This window comes from Dendropsophus ebraccatus, chromosome 7 (genome assembly GCF_027789765.1).
Source record: "Dendropsophus ebraccatus isolate aDenEbr1 chromosome 7, aDenEbr1.pat, whole genome shotgun sequence".
In the NCBI taxonomy this organism is placed as follows: Eukaryota; Metazoa; Chordata; class Amphibia; order Anura; family Hylidae; genus Dendropsophus; species Dendropsophus ebraccatus.
In genome coordinates, this window is record NC_091460.1 from 16,834,839 (window position 1) to 16,852,718 (window position 17,880).

Below are 17,880 nucleotides of genomic sequence, written 5' to 3' on the forward strand. Positions count from 1 at the left end.
TAAACTACTGCAGTAGCAATAAATCCTAATAATATATTATAGTGTATGTTAAGTCCATATCATGTTTTACATTTATTACTAATAGAAAGAAGTGTAACTTGATGCTCCTGGGCCCAAATGTACCATCTTAACGGGTCTTCCATTCTGAATACTAGTTTCTAAAGTGACACAAAGCCTTGGTGTGACTGGTAATTTTGCACTCTCTATAGATATTCCCCTGTGGTTGGAATAGCTCAATTTGATATCTCCCCTGCATAGATCCAGGCTCAGACTGGCCAACTGGAGAACCAGGGAATCCCCCAGTAGGCCTCGAGTCAGAGTGGGCCCCATGGGCCGACATCAGCACCTGGAAATGTAGGTAAATGCAAAGGCCTGTTGCCCCTGCAGGGTCCACTATGCCACCGGGTGCTGCACCTAGCCTTTTTACTGTATGTGTTCCAAATTAACATTCAGTTCAATATGGCAAACTGATTGAAAGAGTGAGGAAGCATTGGCTTCCCGCTCTGTCAACTACAGGCAGCATTAGGCTTGCCACAAAAGGCCACTCTTTAACGTTGCTCTCCCATTCATACGTGAGATGTCAGTAGAGATAGGTATGGGTTTTATTCTTAATTACATAGGGGGACATGCTTATTTACTATCTACCAGAGGAGGCTAACTGGCCTAACCAGGGGGGTTACCTACATTGGAACCTACATACTAGAGGGCTCACTACTGAGTGGATTACTTAGAGGGAGAGGCCTATATGGAGGATTTTACTTATTGGCGCCTTACTCTATATGAAAACAGAGGACCTCATTTTTATATGGGAGAACAGAGTGGACCTAACTAGCAAATGTGGCCCCAACTGTATAAGGGCACAGAGTTGGTCTAACTAATAAATGGGGTTACAGGTTGCCCCAACTACTATATTATGGCACAGATGAGCCTAACTACTGTGTGTGGGACACAGAGGTATCTATATATGGAGACAAAGGGTCCTAACTGCTATGAGGGAGCACAGAGATGCTTAAAGGACACCTGTCACCCCCGTGCCGGGGTGACAGGCTCCCGACCCCCTGTTAGATCCCTCTATACTTACGTGATCCTGCCGGGTCCCGATTCCTGAGCCGGCCGGGTCTCGGAGATATCCGGAAGCCCGGTGTGCGCGCTGACAGCAGAGTCAGACGCTCATAGAGAATGAATGGGGAGTCCGATGCTCCGTCATTCTCTATGGGCATCGGACTAATCTCTCAGCGCGCGCACAGGGCTTCGGGCGCTGAAATCTCCGTGACCCGACCGCATCAGGAAGCGGGACCCGGCGGGATCACGTAAGTATAGGGGGATCTAACAGGGGGTCGGGAGCCTGTCACCCCGGCACGGGGGGTGACAGGTCCTCTTTAACTACTTTATGAGGGGAACAGAGGTATCTAACTAACATATGGAGACAGAGGGTCCTAACTGCTATATGGGAGCACAGAGATGCTTAACTACTTTATGGTGGACACAGAGGGATTTAACAAATATAGGAAGACAGAGGGGTCTTATTACTATATTGGGTATATTGGGGCCTAACTACTGTATTGGGCACAAAGGGGCATAAGGATGAGATTGAAGCACAAAAGAGTTCTAACTACAATGTGAGTTACAGGAAGTTTTAACTACTATATGGGGTACACAGAAGAATATAATTATGATATGGATACATAGGAAATAACTTCTATATGGAGGCACAGATGGGCCTAACTACCAGATAGACTTACAAAGCTAATGGTTGTGACCTACAGATTTGAAAAAAAACTTCTACTTCCAGCATATTCTGAGAGCTTTACATGTTTGTTATTCACAAGGGAGTATTAGACACAAATACGGATAGAACCAGATCGACATTCCGTTTCTAACTGGTTCTTTATTGGTGGCCCCCAGGATCAGTTCCACTGGTGGGTCCTAAGTACCTCAAACTACACAGTTCTGTCCTTTTTTACATCTCTTCTTGGGTTAAGATGACATAACTTTGTTGTGTTATTCAGGGCAGAGAAATTACATACTGGACAGAAACTGAACTTCAGGCCACAATTATAGAACAAAACTTGTCCAATAAGAATCCAAAGTATAGAAAACAAGTAAAATATTGCTTTTATTAAATTTTATTTTAAATTACATGTTTTGGAATATGAACTTGTATGTCCGCAAGATAAGTATCTAAACCATAAATATATAGAGAGGCCTGGTGAAAAATTATTTGTAGGGGGAGAGTGGTTGTACTAAGGGGTCTATGAGCCTAACAGTATCCCTAGAACAACCTTGGCCTAAACCCTTAGCCTAGGCAGGATGGTCAACCTAACAAGGATTGTCCAGCTCGGAAACCTTGGTCTATATACCCTAATAGAACCTAACTCTAGGGTGAGTGCTCACTAATATGGCCTACTAAGGCCCTCCATCACTACCTCAATCCACAATTAGAGACCACAACCCCAACACTGGCATATAATACAACACATCAAAAAGACTCTAACCACACCAGTGCATAATGATAGAAATTCTTCAACAATTCTGGTTAGGGTGTATATTGAATTGAAAGCGGTAGAAAGTAGGTTCTCCGCTCGCACTTATTTAATAGCCCCAGAGTATCTACTGTGCTGTGTCTCTATATCGCGGTGACGTGAGATTAGTGAAACATTTGTATCTCTGCTACTCAGATCCGCTGGACAAGGCCTCAATGATGAAAACGATATGGGAGTCAGTGTGTGGTTATAGAACACTGCGTTAACCTGCCACTAAGTACTGACGTCCTATGCAGCTACACTGGTGCGGCATCTGTATCTGTAAAATCTTCCAGTTGGAGTCTGTCCTTAAGGGGATGGATACTGTATTCTACATGGTAAGAAATGGATGATGATTGTTTTCTGCACTCCGGCCGATAGCGGTACACCACTTGCACTGTAAGTTTGAACAGTTTATGTAGAGTGTGTGGTCAAGCTGCCCGACATGCTTCCCATGGACTGGGAATATAGTATTTAAATACCTACTTTGAGACCAGCAGGTCCTTTATTTTTCCCTGTTTTCCCCAGTACGCTGCCCAGTCATAGGTGGCACTAAGGAATACTATTCTTACTGTGAATAGCTACCGGTTGTGAGGTTATAGACGTATACAAACAGCCTAATGCAACATTGCTAATAGACAAGTCAGTTGTAGACCAAGGTAGCTGGTGTACACTTACCTTATTACACCAAAAAGACAAGTGTCTCATAACAGCTTGATGGTTGATTATGCCACGACGTGAGCAGTACACTGTCATATGAAATAACACAGAGTCCAGTATGTGGCACCCGACGTAGTTGCGTACAGTGGCGGATTAAATGTACCCTGGGCCCCGGGCTGTCCACCCAACCTGGCCCCCCCCCCAGTCAATTCGCCCACATTATAATCTGCTACTGCGCCCCCCCCCCCCCCCACACACACTGTCCCCAATAAACACTGCCTGCCTTCCCTCCCTGCTGGCCCCAATAAACATAATGTTTGGTCCCTTGCTGCTACCCCCAGTAAGCATTGCCCACTCCACTGCCCCCAATAAACATATTGCCACCTCACCTGGTCCCCTGATGTTGCCCCCCTAAGGTCACAGCAGCACAGAGGATGTCAGGAGAGGAGGGTGCTGATCTTATAGGAGAGGTCACAGCAGCACAGAGGATGTCAAGAGAGGAGGGTGCTGATCTTATAGGAGAGGTCCGAGCAGCAAAGAGGATGTCAGGAGAAGAGGGTGCTGATCTATAGGGGAGGTCACAGCAGCACAGAGGATGTCAGGAGAGGAGGGTACTGATCTATAGGAGAGGTCCGAGCAGCACAGAGGATGTCAGGAGAGGAGGGTGCTGGTCTTATAGGGGAGGTCGCAGCGCCCAGCAGCACAGAGGATGTCAGGAGAGGAGGGTGCTAATCTATAGGGGAGGTCCCAGCAGCACAGAGGATGTCAGGAGAGGAGGGTGCTAATCCTATAGGAGATAGTCCCCCTCTATAGATTGTCTCCCTCTTTCCCCTCTATAGATTGTCCCCCTCTTTCCCCCTCTATAGATGGTCCCCCTCTTTCCCCCCCTTATAGATGGTCCCCCTCTTTCCTCCCTTATAGAAGGTCCCCCTCTTTCCCCCTTTATAGATGGTCCCCCTCTTTCCCCCTTTATAGATGGTCCCCCTCTTTCCCCCTTTATAGATGGTCCTCCTCTTTCCCCCTTTATAGATGGTCCCCCCCTCTTCTCCCCTTTATAGATGGTCCCCCTCTTCCCCCCTTTATAGATGGTCCCCCTCTTCCCCCCTTTATAGATGGTCCCCCTCTTTCCCCCCTTTATAGATGGTCCCCCTCTCCTCCCTCCCTTATAGATGGTCCCCCTCTCCCCCCTCCCTTATAGATGGTCCCCCTCTGCCCCCCTTATAGATGGTCCCCCTCTCCCCCTCCCTTATAGATGGTCCCTGTAGAAAATGGCGTTGGCACCTGTAGTTTATGGCTCGCCGCAGTAGGATGACATCAGAGAGGTTTCTTTATAAAATGGAGATTTATTGCTTCTTCTTTAAAAGTAGTGAAAGTTACAGAATTAAATAGAAAAGAATATTAGAGAAACGTCTTACAGCCCTTAGTGTCTAGTGTCCATAGTTCATATCAGAGTCCTTTGAAGTGAAGGGTTTGTCTTACAAAACGTCACGAGCTTCAGGCAGCTGTTGCTTCACTCAAGCATCCTGGGAGACATTCCTTCCTTCACGCTTCCATCATGGATTCCTCACGCGACACAACCTTCTCCTTGAAGGCTCTGGATCATTCTTGTGACATAGGGCTCACAGCCCTGATCCAACCCAACCTCCATCTTGGTGACTACCGTTTATATAGGTTCATGACTCACTGTCAATGTCATGTGTGGGCGTGTTTATTATAATTGAGTGTTTGTGTCTGCACATATATGACCATAACAAATATAGAACTCTTTCTCTATGCATCAGCATAACCTGCTTCTAGTTATGGATGTATAGTTATCGTGCTGTGTACTGGCATCACCACCCTACATACGTCATGGAATCATGAATAGTGCTGTGTACACTTATGTATCTATTTCCAACTTATACACGTTTACTTAGTATAGAATATGATATTATAATGTCAGTATTACAATCACTTTATACCGTGAATAGTGTTGTGCTATTATGGTGAGGTCAGCAGTATATATATGACTTACATTATATTATACCAAGATATTGTTCATTGTAAAACACATCGTATTTAACATTTCCCCCTCTTGAGGATGAAATACATTGTATTGACTCCTCAAAGTATCAAGACTTTCCAATGAACAATACCTTTTATACATTAGAGATCACGGAATCTTCTTTCTTCATTCTTCTTATAAACACACAGGACAACGTCTATCACTTTAATAACAAGTCTATGGAAATTATTGATTTAAAGATAATAGATTTGTAGCATTTAAATTATTATGTTGTTATGAGAAACTGTGATTTGATTTTATAAAAAGATAGAATTCTAGCTAGGCCTAGTCTAAAAAATGTATCTTCTTGTCTTCATCTGGATCCTGGTAAACTTGGAATGGTTCAGATGACTTTATTCTACTTGGTGTAGCAAAATCTTTAGGTTATACATTCCTTTGTTGTTAATGAATCAAAATATGATTGGCAAAGTCTTTTGAAAAATAATTCCTTTGCTGAAAAAGTAAACAACAAAATCAATGTCTTGATATTATCCCTCATGCAATAATACATCTCTTTTCCTTTGCTTGGTTTACAGTCCTTGAGTCTTTGTCTCTCTGGAATTGAAGCTGTCAGGCGACACCTGCTAGGCTACTGAAAAAACACAACAAAGAGTTAACACTTCTTGACCCTCCTTGTTTGTGCAAACGACTTTCACATTTCATCTGTGACTTCTGTAGTCTTTACAAGGGTCATCTTTAACTCTGTAACGTCAGTACCTGGAGCAGACATCTTGTAACATAACATAGTCATTTCTCATCCAGATTGTGGAGATAAAGATTTAGCTTATAGCACAAAGTAAATTGTACTCAGACTTTAGGAGCAATCTTTTCCAACAACTCGCTGAGGTGGATACAATCTTATATAACTTACACTTGATAAAAGCATAGTCCAGCAACCATCACTTATATATGCCATCTTTTGTCCTTTGCCATCATGACCACTGGAGGAGATTTAATGAAATGAGCAAAGTCTCTTAAAACTCACTTGTAGACTTGCTGTTAGCAGTAGAGGATTGTGCAGACTTTCAGTTTTCCTCACACTCTGCCCACTCGGCTTCGGGTCATGGCATCTGTAGTTGGCTTGACATAGTTAAAAATGTAACAAACAAAAGAATGTCAATCATGAAGATACTTTAGCATAGTCCCAGGATAGATCACCTGAAGAAAGTTCAATAGCCATCTAGAAGCTTGTGGTACTAGAAGTCTCAGCATGCCGGTTGATCAAAGAAAAGAATAGTAAAACAGTCCATGATTTATCTGTTCCCTTCAAGTGCTTTACTTGGATAAGAATTACATATCAGTCTCTTTCTCTGGCTACTGGTCATCAATGCTGGAAAAAAAATCAAAAATCTATACAAAAATTCTAGGTTTTGATGTCTTGATTGAAGATCTACTTTTTCTTCCCTATCCTACACCAAAAACTTGGTGATTATTGCTATCCTATGATAATCACAGTGTACCATAGCATATTACTCTATTTTACCTTAACTATTCCCATATCTATTTTACTCAAAAACATCATTTACTAGAATATTCATCTATGTATTCAGTAAGAATAGAATATGGTCTTGCAATAGTTAGATCACTTTAAATTATCTTGGGACCTGAACAGGTCCCTAAATATATCTGATTTTGAAATTTTACAGAAAATTTGGAAAATTGCTGCTAATGTTTTAAGCTTCCTATTGTCTAAAAAAAAAAGAAATATATATTTTAATAAATGCCGCCAACATAAAGTAGACATGTTGCTAATGCTATTTAATATATAATTTATGTGGCATAACCATTTTCTGTATAAGCAGAAAGGTTTCAAAGTTGAAAAAATGCATTTTTTCACAATTTTTCACGTTATTTTGGTGTTTTTCATAAAGATTCGTTATGAGTATCGACTCCATTTTACCAGAAATGTAAAGAACAATATGTCACGAGAAAAGAATCTCAGAATCAGCCGGATAGGTAAAAGCATCCCGAAGTTATTAATGAATAAAGTGACACTGGTCATATTCATAAAATTTGTCTCTGTCCTTAAGGCCATTTCAGGCTCTGTCCTTAAGGGGTTAAAAATATCAAGTCTTCTAGTACTTATTGGCTGCTGTATGTCCTGCAGGAAATATTGTTTTATCTTAAGTCGGACACAGTGCTCTCGACTGACATCTCTGGCTGAGACAGGAACTGTCCAGAGCAGAAGAGGTTTTCTATGAGAATTATTTCAACAAGAGTCCCAAAGACAATCAGGGGAGCAACCACCATCACGCTGACTACTACCAGTATGCACCACCACATTAGCAAAGCACCCAAATAGCTGGGATTAAGGCCATTCTTTCCAATGAGCAACTGCGGGTCACACCACTACCTCTGGCCTTGCACCAAGCTCCCTCCACATTTTTTTTAAAGGGCCACCACCGTCTCTCTCCCACAATTCTTTAAATGGTCACAACAGTCTCTCGACCCCACAATTTTTTTAAGAGGGTCACAACCGGATCTCACCCACATTTTTTAAGAAGGTCACAACCGGCTCTTATTCACAATTATAAATGTGTCTCTTTTCCACAATTATAATGAGGGTCACAAACGCCTCTTATCCACAAATTAAAGTCTCAAAACACAGGAATAGCCAGATATCGCTCCAAGGAAGAAAACCTGCTTCCAAGGGTTGCCTCCTAGTGGGGAAATCACCAAACCACCCTTACACATAGCCCCTTAAGTTCACCTCGGTCTCGTGTACTTGGACACAAATAGGGAAATACCAGGGTAACCCCTATTGCAGTAAAGTTGCAAGTACAGTGGTACCTCGCTTCTCGAGTTTAATTGGTTCCAGAAGGCAGTTTAAGAACCGAGCAGTTTGAGAACTGAGCATTGTCTTCCTATAGGAAATAATGTAAATGTGTTCAAAAGCAGCCATCAATAATTACTTACACTACTCATTTATTACATTGAAAAGTGCCTAGTTTAATCTCTACAGTACAGTATAGAACAGCACTGTACAGTACATCATACACAACATTCAACAAAACCAGCAATTATAGTACAGTAGTCACTAACTCCTCACTCATCCTTTACTGTATAGTGCCCTCCCACCCCAGCACTGTAACAGATGGGAGATAGTGGTGCACTGACTGTTCTACTACTGTACTGTATATGTACTCCAGCAGTCTTGTAAAGTATTGTATTGTATGTGAAGCCTCACTAGTGCTAAACTCACCACATACAACCCACCATCCACGCTCACAAAAAAGTTTGGATACCAAGTACTTCAAGACTGGGTGCCCGAAAAGTGTTTGAGAACCGAGCAAGAGTTTGAGAACCATACAAACTTTTCTTTAAAAAAACGAGTTCCAAGCAGTTTGAGAACCGAGCAGTTTGAGAACCAAGGTACCACTGTGTATTGCGAAATGACAAGGGATTACCAAAGCCAGACATCCGTCCACAGACAGCTGTTTCGGTGTGTTGCCCCTCATCAGTGTGGAGCAGGATTCTGGCAATGTATCAATGGAGACTCTTGAAAGAGTACACCAGCCTCTTATCTTTTATTGTAATGATGATAATGACAGGCTCTTACCCACAAGTATAATGAGGGTCACAACTGGCTCTTATTCACAAGTATAACCAGGGTAATAACATCCTCTTATTCAAAATTATAATTAGGTTGACAACTAGCTCTTACCCACAATTATAATCCGGTTCACAAACGCCTCTTATTCACAATTATAATCTGGTTCACAAACGCCTCTTATTCACAATTATAATGAGGGTCACAATCATCTTACATCCATATTTATAATGAGGGTCAAAACTGCCTCTTATCCACAATTAAAATGAGATTAACAACCGCTTCTTATGCTTAATTATAATAATGGTAATGACAGGCTTTTACCCACAAGTATAATAAGGGTCACAACCGGCTCTTATTCACAATTAAAATCAGGGTCATAACATCCTCTTATTCAGACAATCAAGCAACGAGCGAGAAATCGTTCATCATGGTCTATTAACATGTTCTCAAATAGTCGTTGGTCGTTTGCTAAAAATTCGCAGATCATTTTGTCTACACAGTCTTTCACAGATCCACCCTATTGTGTGAGATAGGCTTAAGCAATCTTAAAACAAACAATCACAAAAACGATTTTTCAAAGAATGTATCTCTTCATCTAAATGCTGATTGTTATAAAAATCTAATTGTTGCTTCAAAATACTGTAAATAAACGATCAACTTGGCAAATTATCGCTCCGTGTAAACGGACCATTATTCCCAATTATAATCAGAGTCACAACCACCTTTTATTTACAGTTATCAGCTTTGCAGCTGCCTCATCCACAATTATAAAAGGGGACACAACCGCCGCTGATCCCCAATAATAAAGAAGGTCACACTTGTCGTACCCACAATTGTTGTACCCACAATTATAAGGTGGGTCACAACAGGCTCGTACCCAAAATTTTTATTGGGTTCACCACCAGGTTCTCTCCCCCAATTATAGAGAGGGTCGTCACCAGGATTTCGTACAAAATTTTTACAGCATGTGCATGAGGCCTTCTTTCTGCATTTGTTTAAAACTGCCATAGTCTTGACCTTATAACTTTTTTAATATTTTGGACAATTTTTTTTATTTGAAGGATGTTTTCAACTTTTATTAGGCAACATATTTTTATACATAACACAGTGATACCTTGGCTCTCTAACTGATTATAAACAACAGTTCCGGTGGACTCTTCCAACAATGTTATCAAAATATATAAGACAGTGCTTACTATATATAGTTAGTCCACCACACACATCACATACGGCGATCTATCCATAAAATGTACACCAAAACTACCAGATCATAGCCAAAAAAAATCACATATTTTATTGAATAAAACATTATTAAACTATATAAAAAAGGAAACAACACTCCAGCACTTGGTTCTCTAACTGCTTTGAATATATGAACCCGAATAGGGAGGAGCGGGCGGATACAGCGGGAGGACCGCCTGGAAAACTGGGATACAGCCTATGGCTATGGCTGTATCCCAGTTTTCCAGCCGATCCTCCCGCTGGATCCGCCCGCTGCACAGAGCGGGCAGACAGCAGGAATCATTACCGAGAGTTTGGGTTCATACGAACCAGAACCGAACTCGGTTCGGACCATCCCTAGCTCTGAACTCTTATTTTTAAGGAAAGTTTGCTTGAGAACTAAAACACTTGCTCGGTTCTCAAACACTTTTTTGGGACCCAGTCTTGAAGTACAGTAATACTTTGGTATTTGAACAAAAATTTACTTAGAATTACTTGGAAATTTTTTTACTATATATTACTATAATTGTTTTGTCGAACATTGTTTTTTTAAAGTGTACTGTACTGTAGAGTTCTGTACTGTACTGCCGTAAAAAAACTGGACACTTTTCAATGTAATAAATGATACTGTAGTTAATTATTGCTGGGTGCTGAAACCAATTAAGCACATTCACATTATTTCCTATGGGTAGACACTTCTCGGCTCACTGACACAGAGTGGAAAGAGAACCACGCTGCAGTGTGAACCTCTCCCTGCTCATTCTCACAATTAGTACAGATCTGAACATTCAGACCTAAACCAATGAAAACTTTGGAAAGGTCTCTATGACATGTCAAAAATTCTTTCAAACGACAGGTACACTTTACGTTTTAGCACAATCTCTTTAAGGTAGTTAAAGAGTTAAGGATAAGACTTAACTTGGAACTGCAACCTGTTCTGGGTGAAATAATGACCACATTTTTTTTTAACATGAGAGATGAGCAAATTTTTCAAAAATTCTGTACGCCAGTTTGCACATTTTTGGTGTAAAATTTGTGAACATTAACAAACTGTATATGAACTTAAAATGCCATATTTTTGTTTCAGTTTAGGAGTTGTAAACAAAAAAAATAGCAAAATAAGAAGTAAAATATGCCGTTTTAAGAAAATATATAGTAAAATAGCTAGTTGCTTTAATGTAAAGGGATCACAATATAGCTGCCAGTTATTTTACTATATATTTCATTACTACAGCATATTTACATTCTGAGGCTGCGTTCACACTACGTATATTTCAGTCAGTATTGCAACCAAAACTAGGAGTGGATTAAAAACACAGAAAGGATCTGTTCACACAATGGTGAAATTGAGTGGATGGCTGCCATATAACAGTAAATAACTGCCATTATTTCAATATAACAGCCGTTGTTCTAAAATAACAGCAAATATTTGCCATTAAATGGCGGCCATCCACTCAATTTCACCATTGTATGAACAGATCCTTTCTGTGGTTTTAATCCACTCCTGGTTTTGGTTGCAATACTGACTGAAATATACTGACTGAAATATACATATACTGACTGAAATATACGTAGTGTGAACGCAGCCCTAAGCTGGGTTCACACTACGTATATTTCAGTCAGTATTGTGACCCTCATATTGCAACCAAAACCAGGAGTGGATTGAAAACACAGAAAGGATCTGTTCACACAATGTTGAAATTGAGTGGATGGCCGCCATATAACAGTAAATAACTGCCATTATTTCAATACAACAGCCGTTGTTTTAAAATAACAGCAAATATTTGCCATTAAATGGCGGCCATCCACTCAATTTCAACATTGTGTGGACAGATCCTTTCTGTGTTTTTAATCCACTCCCGCTTTTGGTTGCAATATGAGGACCACAATACTGACTGAAATATACGTAGTGTGAACATAGCCTAATGTTGCTAATTTTTCATTTACAAAAGCAGAAGTGAAATGTAAATATGCTGTTTTAGGATAATATATAGTAAATGAAAACTGCCAACTTCATTGCATTATACGTGACTCCCTTGCATTAAAGCCGCCAGCTATTTTACTAGATAGTTACATAATGCAGCATATTTTCTTTCTAATTGTGATATTTTTTATTAACAATAGCAAAACTAAAATGAAAATATACTACAAATAAATAAATATTGGATTTCATTCATAAATTTACCGGCAATTACCTTCTTAGTGAACTCTAGCAATAGAATTTGCTGAAAAGGTAATTTCCGGTAAATTTATGAAATTTTAAATTATATATTTTTATATAAGTAGTATATTTTTGTTTCATTTTTGCTATTTTAAATAAAAAAATATCATAATTGGTACACGAATATGCTGCATTAAGTAAATATATAGTTATATTGCTGGCAACTTTTATGCATTAGATGCAATTCCCTTGCAGGAAAGCCGCCACATATTTTACTTTATATTTACTTAATATAGCATGTTTTTGTTCTAATTTTGCTATTTTTTTTTACAACAGCAATATTGAAACAATGCAAACTTTTGCATACTTCGCAGTGAATCCAGCTTTAATGAATTTGCTTTGCTCATCCCTAAACAAGGGTCACAAGGTGTGTAGCGCTGGCATCACTCTTTATTTTGCATCTCAATAAATTGGCATATCATCAAAACTTTTTTTTTAGTTATTAAATTCAAAAAGTGAAACAACTATATTATATATAGTCATTACAAACAGGGAGAACTTTTCAATTGTTTATTGCTGTAAATGCTGATTATTGTGGTTACAGCCAAGGAAAAAAGCTGCTGAGGTGCTTGGTTTCTTATGATCCGTTTACACAAAGCAATAATTCGCCCAATCGATCGTTTAACAATTTTGAAGCAACAATTTGGTTTTTATAACGATCTGCAGTTAGACAATATTCGTTAGAAATATTGTTATTGCGATCATTTTTAAGATTGCTTAAGCCCATCTCACACATAGGTTGAATCTTTGAAAGACTGTTTACACGAAGCGATCTGCAAATTTTTAGCAAACGACCAACGACAATTTGAGAACACGTTGAAAGATCACAACGAACAATTTCTCGCTCATCTCTTGATCGTTCACTGTGTTTACAAGGAACGATTATCACTTAAATTCGAACGGTAATTGTTCTGTGTAAACGCACCATTAGATTTCTTTGACCTCCATGAGACAGGTGTGGGTCTAGTGGGGTTAAAGGGGTAAGATGTGAGCATCTTAGTAAATCCAGTTGGGTAAACGGGGTGGGGCTTTAAGATCAGCATATATGAGATATATATCAAACAAAAAGTAAATTTCTAATCTTTTATACTTTTACAGACAGCAAGAATTGTGAGAGATGTCCTGACCATGAATGGCCAAATGTTGTTAAAAACCAATGTGTTCTGAGATATTATGAGTTCTTCTCCTATGAGACTGATGTTGTTGCTTTAGTCTTTTCCATCATCTCCATATTACTCTCTCTTATAACTTTATGTATAATTGGAATATATTTCTTTTTCCGGAACATTCCCATTGTTAGAGCCAATAACCGGAACCTCAGCTTCATTCTCCTGATCTCTCTCATGTTCAGCTTACTCTCTGTGTTTTTCTTCATCGGTCGTCCAGTGGATATAACCTGCATGCTGAGACAAATCTTCTATGGGGTCTTCTTCACAGTAGCCGTGTCTTCTGTCCTGGCCAAGACCATCATAGTCTGCATAGCATTCAAGGCCACCAGACCTGACAGCCCCTGGAGAAAGTGTGTGGGGGTTAAGCTTCCTTATACTGTAGTGTTGGTCTGTTCATCTATTCAGATCCTGAATGCAGTTATCTGGTTGTCACTGTCTCCTCCATATCAGGAGTATAACCTGGATTATCCTGGGAAGATCATCATTCAGTGTAATGAAGGGTCAGTCTTGGCCTTTTACCTCATGTTGGGTTATATGGGGTTTCTGGCAGCGGTGAGCTTTGTTCTGGCTTTCCTGGTGAGGACATTACCTGATATCTACAATGAAGCCAAGTACATCACCTTCAGCATGCTGGTGTTCTGCAGTGTCTGGATCTGTGCCATCCCGGCCTATCTGAGCAGTACAGGGAAACACATGGTCACTGTAGAGATATTCGCCATATTGGCCTCAGGGGGAGGAATATTGGGCTGTATGTTTTTACCTAAATGTTATAATATCCTAATAAAGTCTAAAATGAACAGTACAAGGAGAGAGTGAAGAGAAAGCCATCCATAGATCTCAGCATTTATCTAAAATTAAGCAATATATTAAAATAAATGTAAATGACTACTGTACTGTTTCCTAATTTTGTGATTTTTCCAGGGGTTCGATCTTCCAGGCTCACATGCTTTGGCAACACCCTGTTTTTCTTGTCTAGATGAGCCATGTGTTAGTAAATATGGAACATGTGACCTTGTGTAGACAACAAGATGTACATAATTGTAGAGTTGCCTTCATGTTATAGTTGCAGATACATATTACTCATTGGCGTGTGACATCTGAAATGTTCTACTAGTATAATACATTTTATAAAGAATAGAGGCACATGTCAGATGTTCGTACTCCTCTGTGTAGTTTTCACTATGTTACTTGTGTTGGGCATCAAGGAAACTACAGTGAGGACAGTAAACTAGGAATTCTTTATACATCCCTATTTTCCTGTCAGTTGATTCTTTGGGCTGGGCTCACTGATTCTGACCCTGGGAATCAGCTCGCTGCCCGAACTGCAGCAAGCCAACCCTGCTATGTACACAATGTTGGGTTTCTATCAACTCTTTTCTGCTACAGGGTTTCCAATGCAAAAGCTAAAGGTTCTTCAGCACACTTCTCCAAATTTTGGTGGATTATGCTTCATGGACTTCTGCTTCTGGTGCTGGGATGTAAGTAAGTGCCTGAAAGATCTCCTGCTCAGAGCATCCCTATCACACCCTGCACAAGCACTTACTTGCTCCACAGCATGACTTCTTGCCTTTTAGAGATGAGCGAACCGAGTTCAGGTTCTAGTCGATCCGAAACCGATCGTTCGGCATTTGATTAGCTGGGGCTGCTGAAGTTGGATAAAGCTCTAAGGTTGTCTGGAAAACATGGATACAGCCAATGACTATATCCATGATTTCCACATAGCCTTAGGGCTTTATCCAAGTTCAGCAGCCACCGCTAATCAAATGCCGAACGTTCGGGTTCGGATCGACTCGAGCATGCTCCAGGTTCGCTCATCTCTATTGCCTTTCTTTATGGAATCCTCACAGTAGGGATCTCTTTCCTTGACCACTTAGTCCTCCATGACCTGAAGCGCTCCACTATAGGTAGAGATCAGTCAAGCACCATCATACAAGCTACTAAGATGGCCACCACCGCTCCTTTCCCTGGCCCTGATATGACCTCCTCTGTGGTTATCTAATGCCACAGCTGCACAAGTCTTCCTTCCTGTAGGAGAAATACCGGGAACTAGCTCTTACTGCCATACTGAGGACTTTATCCTGCTGTGATAGGATTCCATGTAGTCCTAAATGGAATCCAGATATTAAAGGGGGGAATCAAGGGTATTGCCTATTTATTATAGGTTTCTGGCAGTCACTGTGGTAGAACATTGAGCTCCAGACATAAAACATAGAACAAACATACAAACTCCTTGCAGATATTGTCCTTTGGACAACTCAAAACCCCTGCACGGCAAGGCAACTGTGCTAACCACTGAGCTACTGTTCTGCCCTCACTATCTATTACAGAAAAATGGCAAAATGGCACATTAACCCTTTATGGTCAAAGCCCTTTTTCGTTCTTGCGCTTTTGCTTTTTCCACTTTATGTTTAAAAGGCCATAGCACTTGCATTTTTTTGACCTATAGACCTATATGAGCCCTTATTTTTTGTGACACCAATTGTACTTTGCAATAACTGACTTTATTTTCCCATAAAATATGCTGCGAAACCGAAAAAAAAAAACATTTGCGCTGTCAAATTGAAAAAAAAAGGAATTTGTTTTCATTTTAGGGAGTTTTGTGTTTATGCCGTTCACTCTGGGGTAAAACTGACTTGTTATATATGTTCCTCAAGTCGTTACGATTAAAACGATATATAACATGTATAACTTTTATTTTATCTGATGGCCTGTAAAAAATTCAAACCATTGTCAACAAATATATGTTCCTTAAAATCGCTCCATTCCCAGGCTTATAGCGCGTTTATCCTTTGGTCTATGGGGCTGTGTGAGGTGTCATTTTTTGCGCCATGATGTGTTCTTTCTATCGGTACCTTGATTGCGCATACACTATGTGACTTTTTGATCACTTTTATTACATTTTTTCTAGATTTGATGCGATTAAAAATGTGCAATTTTGCACTTTGGGATTTTTTTGCGCTTACGCCGTTTACCGTGCGAGATCAGTAATGTGATTAATTAATAGTTTGGGCAATTACGCGCATGGCGATACCAAATATGTTTATTTGTTTATTTATTTATATTTATAAAAAGGGAAAAGGGGGGTGATTTGGACTTTTAATATAGGAGGGAATTTTTTATTAATAAAAAATGTTTTACTTTATTTTTTACATTAACTGGTCCCCGTCATAGAGATCAATGCTGTGTATATACACGGCAATGATGAATGAGATCAGTGATGCATCGCTCTGGCCTGCTGCAGGCCAGTGCAATGTATTGCTGAGCCGGGATTAGCGTCATTGCGACGCTGAGTCCCGGCCCGGCCAGTGGCACAGGAATGCAAGTTTAAAAGTTGTTTTTAGTCCGGCTTAATCCATAATGGTTAAATCTTATAGACACAGAAGGGAATATTGGCATTGAGATTCCAGCCTTCTGGCAGATCAACAAAGGGTCCGCTCCAATCCCGATCATCTGGGATGCCTTAAAGGCGTTTATTAGAGGTTTACTGTTTAAAGAAATTCAGATTACTAAACGTAAATTCAGAGCTAGAGAGAAGGAACTAGAGGATCGGATAGGGAAACTGCAGTCTGATTTTTATGGAGACTCCTCTCAGGAGAATTTCCAATTATTAATTGAGGCCGAGGAACAATACTCAATTTTTACGCAGGAAAAAGCACAACAGAAAATTTTCTTTCAGAATTACAGATTTTTTATAGAAGGAGGAAAGCCGAATAAAATGCTGGCAGATATTGTCAAGGCTCAGGACCCTAGGGGAGCCATAGAGGAGATCCAGATAAGTCAGTAAATTTGACTAGAGATCAATTTAAGATCAGAGATGAGTTTATGGATTTCTATAATAAGTTATATACCTCTGAAATAGAGGCCACAGAAGATCAACTTAATGATCTTTTTTCCGGGCTAGACCTTCCTAGCCTCTCTCAGGAACAGAGATCGGGTTTGGAGAGGGCGATTACTATATCTGAATTACAAAATACACTGAGTGGACTTCCTAATGGCTCGGCCTCTGGTCCAGATGGACTTCCGTCCGAGTTTTATAAAGAATACTCTGAATATATTTTGCCAATATTCTTTGAAGTAGTTACTGATGCTTGTGATACAGGAAAATTACCAGTTTCTATGCTGGAGGCTACAATAGTCGCGTTTCCCAAGAAGGACAAAGATATTAGAGAGATTGACTCTTATCGGCCAATTTCTTTATTAAATTCAGACATAAAATGGTTTTCTAAAATTATTGCTTTAAGCTTTAGAAGTGTTATCAGTTCCCTAATCCATGAAGATTAAAATGGCTTTATGCCAGAAAGATATGCCAGAAGCTTTTATTAACATTGAAAAGGTATTTTCCGATATGCAATCAGGAGGAACAGGGCCCTGCTCCATCCTGTCGTTGGACGCTGTCAAAGCCTTCGACAGGGTGGAGTGAGGCTACCTCTGGAGGGCCCTCGAGGCCTTTGGGGTTGGGTCAACCATGATTTAATGGATTAGGATGATGT

The 17,880-nt window shown here is 40.1% G+C and overlaps 1 protein-coding gene across 1 annotated transcript; it reads left to right on the forward strand.

Moving 5' to 3' along the window:
• Positions 1-328: 328 nt before the first annotated feature.
• Positions 329-17,174, forward strand: LOC138796458 (vomeronasal type-2 receptor 26-like). Its single transcript, XM_069976062.1, has 4 exons — positions 329-354; positions 13,522-14,138; positions 14,777-14,872; positions 16,765-17,174. Exons 1-4 carry the CDS (start codon positions 329-331, stop codon positions 17,172-17,174), a joined length of 1,149 nt encoding a protein of 382 aa, XP_069832163.1.
• The last annotated feature ends 706 nt before the right edge of the window (positions 17,175-17,880 follow it).

Excerpts from the sequence above, each read along its gene's own strand:
- LOC138796458 (XM_069976062.1), top strand. The coding sequence starts at position 329 with ATGGGCCGACATCAGCACCTGGAAAT. Across the intron at positions 14,139-14,776 it reads AGGGGGAGGAATATTGGGCT|GGTTTCCAATGCAAAAGCTA; the intron begins GTATGTTTTTAC and ends TTTCTGCTACAG. Across the intron at positions 14,873-16,764 it reads CTTCTGGTGCTGGGATGTAA|ACACAGAAGGGAATATTGGC; the intron begins GTAAGTGCCTGA and ends TAAATCTTATAG.